This window comes from Sorex fumeus, unplaced genomic scaffold, assembly GCF_029834395.1.
Source record: "Sorex fumeus unplaced genomic scaffold, SorFum_2.1 ptg000014l, whole genome shotgun sequence".
Classification (NCBI taxonomy): Eukaryota; Metazoa; Chordata; class Mammalia; order Eulipotyphla; family Soricidae; genus Sorex; species Sorex fumeus.
The window spans coordinates 14,117,157-14,129,803 of NW_026606071.1; the positions used below are offsets into that span (position 1 = coordinate 14,117,157).

The 12,647-nt window shown below is 38.1% G+C and overlaps 1 protein-coding gene across 1 annotated transcript in view; it reads right to left on the reverse strand.

The window, feature by feature from the left end:
• The window catches only part of PGAP1 (post-GPI attachment to proteins inositol deacylase 1), a 92,692-nt gene that overhangs the window by 12,870 nt on the left and 67,175 nt on the right, over window positions 1-12,647 (reverse strand). The window contains exons 20-23 of the mRNA XM_056111798.1: window positions 9,369-9,462; window positions 3,929-4,019; window positions 1,717-1,914; window positions 716-848 (exon numbers count right to left, since the gene is read on the reverse strand). Coding sequence (XP_055967773.1) covers window positions 716-848; window positions 1,717-1,914; window positions 3,929-4,019; window positions 9,369-9,462 — 516 coding nt within the window. The remainder of the gene's footprint in view (window positions 1-715; window positions 849-1,716; window positions 1,915-3,928; window positions 4,020-9,368; window positions 9,463-12,647) is intronic.

Below are 12,647 nucleotides of genomic sequence, written 5' to 3' on the forward strand. Positions count from 1 at the left end.
TACATTATTTAATATGAAGAACATATACTTGTATGATCCAGAAATTTCTGCAAAAAAACAGTCTTCTTGGAAGTATTTTTTCACTCCCTTAGTAAAATGATTAATTACTTTTATTGTATTCTGATACTTTATCAACATTTATAATATTCTACATCATCTCAGCATGATAACTTGATCCACTGACATAACTGTTTTGTCTATTACAAACCCATATTCAAATGGAAATATAAATAAAACCTGCTTAATTAAAGTTTTTTCTTTAAATATTACTTGAAAGAACAAATAATGTGAAACAGGGTATATTATTTGTTCCTTTTTGTAAAACAGAGAAAGTATTAATAATTTCAGGTCTCTATATACATATATATATAAAATTAAAGAAATAAGATTTTCAAACAAAAATACTGCACTTAAGCCTTTTACATAGCAGAAGATTATTGCAGCAGTAAATAATAACTTTTTTTTTGTGGGGAAGCCACACCTAGTGGTGTTCAGGGCTTACTCTTGACTCTGCATTCAGGGATCATTCCAGTTTGTATTTAAGAAACCATACGGGGTTGCAGAGATCAAGTCTGGGTCGGTTGTGTGTAAGGCAAGTTTCCTATCCACTGTACCATTGCTCTGGACCCCAAAGGTTTTATTTTCCCTAATGAACAATACCTATATGGAATTCTATGCCTGCCCACTACAAAATCTAGTCACTGATTTGACATACCTTAAACAAATAGTAAAGATAAGTAAGAAATATGGCAAATGCTCCACACGTTGTCCAACTAACTATAATCAAAACAACTGTCAAGCAGGGCAAATCTGGTGTCATCTTGATATCTTTAGGAGGTTCAGACGGTCTGAAAAAGAATAAACCTTTTTAAATCTATGTTAATGGTTACTTATAGGGTCGCATATAAAAGGAAAACAATACTCTTCCTGTATCTCCAATTTATTACTATGCAAATAAGAGTATATTAAAATAAAGGTACAGGATGAAGGGGATACATATTTGATCATAAATTCTAAAACACTCTGACAGCTTCTCTTACATTTTGATACAGTACAGATATTTGCAGTAAGAAAAGCATGCTATGAAAGATATTTATTAATTATAATCTTTGTGCACTACACTTCAATATGTATAGGAGTGGGAGCAGTTTTCTATTTCTTAAAGTCTCAAGATCATGCAAATATGTGACAGTATTAATGTCAGAAGCACCTCTAAAGGGTAGAAGAAGAAACATCACAGTATGACACACTTTTTTGTCAGTGAATCATTGCATATACCCAGTGAGAAGTGATAATGTAACTAAATCTCGGTTTTCCCCATAAAAGCCTACCAATAACTTCAACCTGTTTTGGGGCTTCTCTGAGCGTAAGATAAGAGTCTAGGTAATGTTTCTGAAGCTCTTCACATTTCATCTAATATGGTCCTAAATATCTTGACAGCCTCTGTATCAGATTTGACTAAAAGTCAGAATATTGTCAAAAAAACACTTTCAATTTGAAAAACTTTAAAATTGAAATTCAAAAACTTGTATGATCTGCCAAAATACTTTTACTTAACTCTTGAGTATGAGAAACATACACTTTAACTGCAATAAGTTTTGACAAAGACATTACTTTGAATATCAATTCATGTTTTGCCAGCTAAAGATGCCATATTGTACCATCTTTCCTTGGAAATAATAGTCTAATTAGAAAGCTTTGCCCTTCATTCTTTACCTTTTCACAGCTAGCCACAATGAAGATAGGAGTTTCACAGACGTAGAAGAAAGCAGGCCACCCCAGTAGGCAGTACATGTTCCAAACAGAAAGAGAATCAAGGATACCAGGGGGAAACACATGCTCTGACTAGTCAAAACAATGGCATCTAATTCTGGTAGGAATAACAGATCCCATATTTCTTTAAACCATTTATATCTGTGGATAAAAGAAAACATAAAAGGTAAAAAATATCAACACTCAGGTGTTTTATCATGCAATCACTGATGTACTCAATGTTTCCTGTGTCTTAATTTATAATCATATTGAAAAATAAATTTCAGGTACTTATGGGAAACAAGGGACTCTGCACCAGGCTGTTTTCACTCAGGGTGCCCCAGAGTGGGGCAGGTAAGAGCCCTCCCTGCACCAAGGAATTCAGCTGACTTCCACTACCCAACCCCACCACCCTCCAGACCACTTTCCAAACCACGCGGCTGCAAAGTGGCCGCGTAACATATCATAAAACACTTCCTACTCATTTTCCATAATTACCACACCATATTTGATGGGGTTCAGACAGTTGGCAACAAATTATATATTTATATATATGCCTCTCGGAGAGCCCGGCAAGCTACTGCAAGTATCCCTTCTGCATGGGCAGAGCCTGGCAAGCTCCCCATGGCTTATATGGTATGCCAAAAACAGTATCAATAACAGGTCTCATTTCCCTGACCCAGAAAGAGCCTCCAATCGTTGGGAAAAGATGAGTAAGAAAAGGCCGCTAAAATATCAGGACTGGGAGGAATAGAGACATTACTGGCGCCTGCTCGAGTAAACTGACAAACAATAGGATGACAGTGATGGGAAAGAAATAATTTATTTGTGAAGAAAATCTACTGATCTTCAGTTATCCATATCGTGGGTTAAAATACAGTTTGACTGCTATATATTGATCTTTGCAAAAAAGAAATGGCAGGTACACATCTCTCTCTCTCTCTCTATATATATATGCATATATATACACACACATATATTTGCTTTTTTTGGTCACACCTGGTGATGCTCAGGGGTTACTCCTGGTTCTGAACCCAGGAATTACTCCTGGCAGTCATCGGGGGACCATATGGGAAGCCAGGGATGGAATCTGAGTTGGCTGTGCGCAAGGCAAATGCCCGACACTCTTTACTGTTGATCCGGCCCCCACATCCTTATATTTAAGTTTTAAAAGCTAGTTGTATGGATAGGAGATGTCTAAGTATTGAAACCTAAATAAAATCCACAAAAATTGATAAATTAAGAATGGAATTCTGGGGCTGGGAAGATGTGCCTAACCCTAGTTAGAAGCCTGGCACCACATGCTCCCACCTATATCAAATCGCTGAAAACAGCCATGGAGACCCCAGATCACAAATCAGCGTGGCTCTGGTCATCCCAAGCACAGAAGGGCCCCAGCAACACAGCATCTTCTGGCCCTAGCATTCAAGCAAATGGCTTGGTTGGCCATGAAGCTGGGGACCCTGAGCACTGTTTGGGAGGTTTCTCCCCTAAATCTATCCCTTACAAAAAAGGAAGGAGAAAGGAATGTTAGAGAGATGTAAAACACACTTTGGGAAGTAAGAAAAAATTTCTTACTTTTTCTGTTTCATTAATACTCTATAATGGTTTTTATTCAGAATCTATTATTCAGGGGGCCAGGAGGCGGCTCAAAGTGTTAAGCACATGCTTTACATGAAAAAGGTCAATACCGAATGCCTGGCACCAAATGATCTCCTGAGCAAACCAGGGTGTGGTCCAAAAATTGAAAAAAAAAGGGGGGGAGTGAAATCTAGAATATTTAAAGAAAATGGGCCATAGAGATTTTTTTACAAATGTTGATACTTTTTTTTTTTTTTTTTTTTTTGCTTTTTGGGTCACACCCAGCAATGCACAAGGGTTACTCCTGGCTTTGCACACAGGAATTACTCCTGGTGATGCTCAGGGGACCATATGAACTGCTGGGAATCAAACCCAGGTCAGGCACGTGCAAGAAAAATGCCCTATATGCTGTACTATTGCTCCAGCCCCAATGTTGATACACTTTAATTAAGACTTTGCTCCAGAAAAAAAATTTCACCTAACAGAACAAGTCAACTGACATATGTGTATAAAAATGCATATTCCATTTTGGAGGTAAACATAATATTTAATATATAAGACAAATAAAATCATAATCACCGATAATAAAACTTACCCCAATAGAAATTTAATTATAATGACAAAAGGATCAACTTTGTATGGTTTGGCTTCCTTATCCAACATAGTTGCAAAGTCTAAGCAGTGACCTAAGATTAAAAACAAAATTATATGTAACAAACACTTTATAGTCACTAGGAGTAAGACACATTATATTCTACATTGTCTATGAAAGAAATATATTTTATGCCTTAGAGGGTAAGACTTTATAACTATCACAGACTCTCCACAAATGATTGAAACTACTATAATTTAATTATTCTTATACGAGAAGACACATTTAATGATCTGTGAAAGAAATTCAGGAAGCCAAGACTGGGTTTTTATCATCTGTATTTTCACAGCTTTCTACAAATCTCCACAAATGAATTTTTTAAAAAGTCAACCTGACGAAGATATAATTTTCATATACAATTCAACCATTCAGTATATATGATTCAGTAACTTATAGTATATTCCCAAAGCAGAACATCAATCCTCACAAGTTTTAGAATATTTTCCTTACTCTCAAAAGAAACTTTTTCCTCTTTACTGTCACCTCCAGTGCCCTCCCTATTTTTACATAACCACTTAATCTACTTTATCTCTGTATTTCTTAATCTACTTTATCTCTTTAACTCTGGTGTATTCTGAGTATGTCATATAAATGGAATAATCTATGTGGCACTTTCTGATTGATGCCGTTGATTTAGCATATTTCTGAAGAGTCATCCACTACGTAGAAGGTATCAGCACATTTAATCTATTCAGCAGTTGATGAATGTTTGTGTTGTTTCCTCAATTTGGATATTATAAATAGTAATCCTGTGAACACTAAGTACAACTGAGTACAGTTTAGAGTACCTGTGGGTTTTCAGTTCTCTCGGTAATATAGTTATGAACGAAGAAGCTGAAACATACGGATACTGTCTAAATAAGCCTGAGGGACTGCCAGATTGCTTTTCAGCAGCTAAGCCATTTTACAGAGCCACAGTGAAGAAAGATTCTAATTGATCCATATATACACAATATTTACTATTATCTGTTATTTCGTTGTAGTCATTCTATTATTATCACTGATATTTTTGATAAGCATCCCTGATTAGGAACAATTTCTTTAATCTGAGATATTATCTCATATTTAATTCCTCTACATCAGAGGTTCCCAAATTTATTTGGTCTACAAACAAAAAAAAAACAAAGCAGATAAAATATACATTTTTTATGTGAGCAAACAGAAAATGCCGTCAATTTTACCTTCAACTACCACCTACCCTCCACCATGGTCCGGGCAGTATCACCCACTTTGGGAAACAATGCTCTAGATTAATCACTATCATATATGGCTGTGGTCACTATAAACTATCCAGATTGAATTCTATGTTTGAAAATCAATTATCAAGTCACTTAAAACTACAAAAGAGGGGGTATGGTGCTGACAGCAGGTCAATCTGTACCTGTGAGGCGAGTGCATCAGCAGCCTGATGGCACCATCAGACTTTCAGATACCCCAAAATTGCTGCTGTGCCTTTGGCCAGACCCCAAAAATGTGAGGCAAAGTTTACCAAGAAAGTAAACCGCCAAAAGTTAGGTATGTGGGAGACACACCCACAAACCACCTCCGGCTCAGCTATATAATTGGAGGCATGGCCTCTCTGCTTCCTGATTGAACTGCTTAATGGCCATGATCCCAGAGACTCGGAAACAAATCTCAGAACCCAAAGACTTTTGGCAGAAATGCGTCCTGTTCCTGCAGTAGGTTACTGGCGCTGGACCACTCCAGGTGGGAATAGGTTTGGTGCCTTGGCCTGTTCCCCCTGACGGCCTAGTGACCGCCATCCTCCAGAGGCCACTGGACAGTCAGGTTTGGGCCCACAGTGATGAGACACGCATGGCCTCACCAGATAGGGGTGGAACCGGCCCTTTCCTCCTCATCCCAATGAGACCTCAAGTCGCCCCCTATGAACGGCCTCTCTGGCTCCTGATCAAGCTGATTAATGGCCATGATCACAGAGACGCAGAAACAAATCTTGAAACCCAGCGGATTTTGGCAGAAATGCATCTGGACCGCATACAAGGTGGCCGCCGCCTCAGAACTTACAGGAAAGCCAGGTATGAACAGGCAGTGACAGGGCAACTGCAGTCTCATGGGAAGGGGGCGTTTACTGGCTCGTCCTTCACGCATTACCGAGGTCACGAGTTGCCCCCCCACAAGCGGCTCTCTGGCACGGCCATGGCTCCAGAGGCAAAGAGACTTAATTCAGAGCCCGGCAGCTTGTGGCAGAAAAGTGAACAGACCTGGTGTTAAACTACGGCACCATGCCTCCCAGGGAGAGACAGGGTGTTGCTCCCATCTGCCTTTTTCCCCCCTAGTAGCAAGGTGGCCGCCACGTCAGAGCTTATAGGAAAGCCAGGTATGAGCCGGAGGTGATGGGGCAACTGCAGTCTCATGGGAAGGGGGGCGGTACTGGCCCGTCCTTCACACCCTACCAATGTCATGAGTTGCCCCCCATGAGTGGCTCTCCGGCACAGTCATAACACCAGATGCACAGAAACCAATCTTGTAATTATCTGGCTCTTTGCAGAAATCCAAAATCATTATATGATTCTCATAACCAGCTATAGAAAACAAAGTATTTCACAATGCCTTTTCAGCAATTCTGACTGTTGGGAAGGGGAATTCTAAATAATAATGGTGCATCTTTTGTGAAATGATGAATGTAATCAATTAGAGAAGAGTTAAGTGGAAATCATCTGCCTCACAGGCATTGGGAGGGGTGGGAGGGGGGTATATTGGGATTCTTGGTAGTGAAAAATAAGTACTGGTGAAGGGAAAGGTGTTTGATCGTTGTATGACCAAGACTTAAACCTGAAAGCTTTGTAACTTTTCCCACAGTGATTCAATAAATAAATATAAGAAGAAAAAAAACTACAAAAGAATGAGGAGTCTTTCAAATGAAAAGGCATCTATATTCAAGTGTGGTTGATAAAATATTTCCAGAATAATTGCTAATGTGCATCTTGGCACATCACTTGAATGTTCTCTCTTCCAGGAGCACATGTTAAATTAGGTTAAAATGAACACTAACATTAGAAGTGAAACTGTGAAAAGTCACTGAAAGTGAGTGAATAGGTATTGAAGGATTTGGTAAGATGAAAATGGTAGAGAGAATTTTGAGATTGCTTTTATACAAATTAGCCCCACTCTCTTTTCCTACCTCTTGCTCATTTGATTATAGTGTTCAAGTCAAACAATTGTTCAAGGATCTTAAATAGTTTCAGCTCCTGGGAAACTATTCTAATTCCTATATTCCACAGAGAGGGATTTTCCCAGTGTACTCTATTTTATATTTTTCTTTCAGTATCTATTCTTCATTCTTTAACTTTGCTGTTAATTCTGGAAGGACTGGGTTCTAATTGGGTTCAGTGAGTGAGAGGCAGATAAATTAACAATTAGAAGATAGGAGGATGGGAGAAAATAAAGCTACAACATTTATTTCCCTGCTAAGTGACAGGCTGACAGAGGCTGCAGCAATTCCTATACCCAAATGTGCAGCAATGTTGCTTTCTCCTATAGTTCTACAGGTTAGTTTCTTCCCTTGCTTAATACCTGGAGTACCAGATGTCTCTGTTGCAAACCCAGTATTTTGCCATTTCTTGTTGGTTTCCCTTAACACTATATCTGGCTTTGAAACACTCCATTCATTAAACTGTAAATTATATCAGATTTTAAGTCAGGACCTAACTGAAAACAAATATTGTATTTAATGCCCTCTATTTATGTAGCACAATATTAGTTAGTGGGAAAAGAATGAAGAACAAGATTCTCAATAATGAACCTCTGATATATCGACATAAAATGAAGAAAACAAGAATTTTCTTGGAGCTCTTTAAGACTAAGATGATCTCAAACCACAGTGAACTTGAGAGAAATGTCATAAATTTTCTAGAAGTTGATGGATCTTCATTAATCACACGTAGGATAAAAAAGTTATAATGAGGGTCACAAATATGGTTCCATGGTTGAATAATTCAAGTTTTAAAAAACTACTTAAAAACTATAAGGATTTGCAGTTATGAGACCTTGAGTTTGATCTCAGCAACACACACACACACACACACACACACACACACACACACACACACACACGTAAGCAATTATAGAATATTGGTTTGTCTTTCTCCCTGGCCACAGGGAGCTTAGAGTTACTGATTAATACCCATCACAGTACTCCCAAGGCACTCCCATTCCTGTGTGTTTATCTGTAACCTCTTTTTACTGCTCTGCTTCCCCAACTGGTCAATCGTCTTTATCCCCAAATCAGACTCTGTTGACTTGTGAGGTCAGATTCTTCTAAGGATTCTGGATTTGTATTTGTAAGTGAAATATTGGTTTTTCTCTTCTCTTTGTGTCTTTTGCATAGTTACTTTAGAGTAATATCCTTTTTGCATAGACAAAGGAAGAGTTAATGCTATGATTTTGTAACTTGGGAGTTAATTGACTCCGAATATATTCACTCCTGGGCATCTGTTTTCTTGACGTAAGTCTCAGTTGCCCTTAATTCTTAGTACCCTAAAAGCAGGGTACAGACAAGGAACTGGATGGACCCAAGGCAAGCTGTGAGCTACCCTGGAATCGAAATGGGCCAGGTCAAGCACCATAATACTTAACTGTAAGTTAAGAGCATGGTCATGGACAAATTCTGTCATGATCCAAAGAGTAACAACTGAATTAGGACACTGCTAGGATTCGAAAAGACTAATATGGCCTGAGCACTGTAGTCTGGGATCTATAGCGAGATGTCCCCAGGAAACACCCTAAAAGCTTAATGTATCTCTCTTACTATGTCCATACAAAATGACTAATATTAAGAAGTAGGATTAAGATGAATGTTTAAATGGTTGTTGGACTAAGGAAAGAAGAAACACACCCCTAGGTGGTATTTCACCCTTGAGTGGATCTCCTGGCTGCAGGAGATCTTTGTTTTATTTTAGTAAAGCCTCCTTCGGAAGCAAGGGCTTTCATATTGTTGATTGTGCTACCTGACCTGGGTGTAGTGGCTACCCCCAATGCTTGGAGGTTGGGGTGCATGCAAGACCAAGGCTGCGAGATGGAGCACGGAGAAACAAGCATGTGGGACAGGAGGTAACGGGAATAAGAGGCAGTGTAAGACTGGAATGGGGCACTTAGGGAGACTGGAGCAGGTGCGTGGAGAGAATGAAATAAACTGCAGCTGAGCACCAACCAGCCTGGTAGCCCTGTTCCCTCCTTCATGGGACTGTTGTCAGCGACTGCAGACTGGGGTGAGGAAGTGGCTTTCGGCCACCGAACACACGTGGTAGGCAAGGGATACCACCACCACTGCAACCGCCATCACTTAGTTTTTTGTGATTACACACAATTAGAAAAGGAGAAAGGAGGAGGAGAGGGAGAGACAGGGAAATAGAAATATTCTTACCTACTGAGAAGAGAGAGTATAACTGTCCTCCATACGCAAGTAGGATACTAGATATAACATAAGCAGGAAGAGCTCCACCATGAAATCTGACTACCTAGAAAAAAAAAGTAAATTAATGGGTAACTTCTGAATACTCATGTTAATGAAATTAAAGCACATTTACATGAAATAAAAAAGCCTTTCCTCACTTTCTGCTTTTCCTGACTAACATGGTCACAAAAATATTTCTAGTAGCAAAAAAACTCTAAGAGAGTCAGAAGAGACAGTACAGTGGGTAAGGCACTGCTTTGCATGCAGCAGACTTGGGTTCAATCTCTGGCGCCACATATGAGAACTCCTAAGCACCATCAGGAGTGATTCCAGAGCACAGAGTCAGGAGTAAGCCTTAATCACTGCTGGGTGAGGCTTGAAAACAACAACAAAAACATTTAGGAATGGTTCATGGTTAAGAATATATTGAATATTAGAAATTTGATATCTAAAGTTTCCATCAGAAGTAGACAGAGTGGCATTTGTAGGATATACAATAACATAATATGAAACTAATACCCAAGGATACTAGAGACAAGGGCCAGGAAGACTGCTCCATGGTTAGAAGTCTAACTCATGAGTTGGGGTTGAAGGCAGCTGGGATAGAGAAGGGATCACTAAGTCAATGATGATTGGAAGGATCGCTTGGGATGGGAGGTGTGTGCTGAAAGTAGATAAAGGACCAAACATGATGTTCTCTCAGTATCTGCATTGCAAACTACAACACCCATACGTAGAGAGAAAGTAAGAGGGAAATTATCTGCCATAGAGTAAGGGGAGGGACACCGGGGACATTGGTGGTGGAAAATTTATACTGGTGGAAGGATGGGTGTTTGATCGTTGTATGACTGAAACTCAAACATGAAAGCTTTGTAACTGCAGCTCACAGTGATTCAATTAAAAAAAGTATATAGAGTGTATAATTGAGTAACATATACTATACAATTTTTGGTAAGGCATATTTAATATGTTCTGTGCACAATATTAAATACCTTACATGCATCATCTCAAGCTCAGCTTCCCAAAAGTTGAGGTAGATTTTATTTCTATTTTATAGCTGAAGAAAAGCAAAGCAGAAAAAGTGCAAGAAACTTGCACAATTGAAAATATAATAGACAAGCAAGTTACTTGATCGTTACTTTTTGAAAGTCCTCATCAGTAAAATGGGGACAATATTAGCCTTTACCTGACAGACTATTTAATGAACTAAACATGTTCATTTGTGTAAAGTACTGAGAATTATAACTGGAACATGAAAAGCTATTAGAAAAATACTACCCACTATTAAATGTTTATGTTCTTTACTACTGAAATTTTATGGAAAGTAATTTCACCACTATATTATAATATCTCAAATCATTCTATTAGCAGTTCTAGTCTCTGGAAAAAACATAAAACATAAAGTAAAGACCAGGTAGATAGCTCAAAGGGCTGAGGCACATGGTTTGTGCTCCGGGTTTGAACACCTGCACAGCTTGGTCTTGTGAGCACCACAAGAACAAACCACCTAGCACCAAGTTGGATGTAGCATCAGGTGAAGCCTCAAAACAAAACAGCAACAACAAAATCCATAAAAGTTACCACTTATTCACAGGTAATAAGTTCTAAAATTACTAGCTAATGACAAAAACATAATACTAAATCTTAAGTATACCGCTTTTCATATACATACATATATTGTACATATGTATACATGCCAATTATAAAGTGTAATGGATAGACACAGTAGATGAGCCACAAGTAATAGAAAAATTATAATGAAAGTTAGGCAAATGTAGTCTCTCAAACATCACTGCACATAATATATCATCAATATATTGTTGATGACAGGTAACTGAAACCAAATAAAGCAAAACTGGATAAGAAAGGACTATTTCATTTAAGATAAAAACAAAACACGTGGTTTACCATTAGCCACCTCCATGGTCTTAATAATGTTTTAAAAAGAAACAACTGAAATAATGAAGGGAAGCAGACATTCTAGTGGAGGGTGTACTGTTGGAATGTTGTATGCATGAAGTCTGATCAACGGCACTTTAAGTCATGTGTCTCAAAGGGGAAAAATGTATCAAAATTAAAAAAATTACATTCAACCATGCTACTTACTAGTCTACATGCTGCTTTAGAAAAGAAAATGTATAGATTCCCTGGGAATCTGGTGAAATTACTATGGAAATTACTGCTTACACATAACACCGCATAAAGTTTCAGGAATTTTTCCTGAAGTTTCCCTGGTTTCCAAGGTTTCTCGGAGGCTGTAAATTCCCAGGGAAAAAATAGACTAGAAAGACTGAAAAAAATACATAGCCCATATTTATGGTTTATAATGTATAGCTTAGAATGGAAGGAACTGTGAATGAAGTAAATGTAGCATTCTACCTGCTAATGCTACTGCTAATAACTGCTAATGACATGCTAACCAGATAAATTGCGTTCTTTAGTCATCAAAAGTGAAAGGAAAGTTAAACAGCACAACTAGCTCAGTATGATTTCTCAGATTTAATTACAGTTTTTTCTCTGATTAGCTATGTCTTGGTTAAGCTTCTTTGCCCCCTCTTTCTTCTATTTATGCCCTTATCGGTAGAATGGAGATAAACAACCCTTACCTCAGACTGGGCTTGTGGGAGTAATTGTGTTCATTATGTAAAGCAATTGGAACAGTAACTGGTATGGGTTGTTGAGCAACAAAGGCTAATTATTATTAGCCTTGAGTATCCTTCATTGTTTCTAGTCATCTTGTAAGAGATCTTACAGAAATATTTTGAACATAACTTTCTTTGTCACTGCTATAAATATTGACTATTTGATTGAGTTGTATCTATAGATGGTATGCATCTTAACCAATCATAAACAGGTTTCCATGGGCTATATTCAAACATTGTTTTATATGGCTTAGTATTTAATTCAAAATGTAAGTAAATTTTAATCAGATGTTATCTTTAAAAAAATTAAAGGATGGGGCTAGAGGGGTCATACAGTGGGTAGGGTGTTTGCCTTGCTTGAGTCGACCAGGGTTTGATCTCTGGCATCCCATATGGCTCCAGAACACCGTAAGGAGTAATTCCTAAGTGCAGAGTCAGGAGTAGCCCCTGGCATTGTCGGGTGTGACCCAAGAAGTAAAAAATAAATAAATATATCTAAAAATCCAGATCAAGTTTCTTTTAAAACGTAAAGATTTATCAGCATTGGAATAGTTTCTTACATAAAAATTATTCTGATTCAAAGAAGGTTAAATTTATTCAGTTGAGT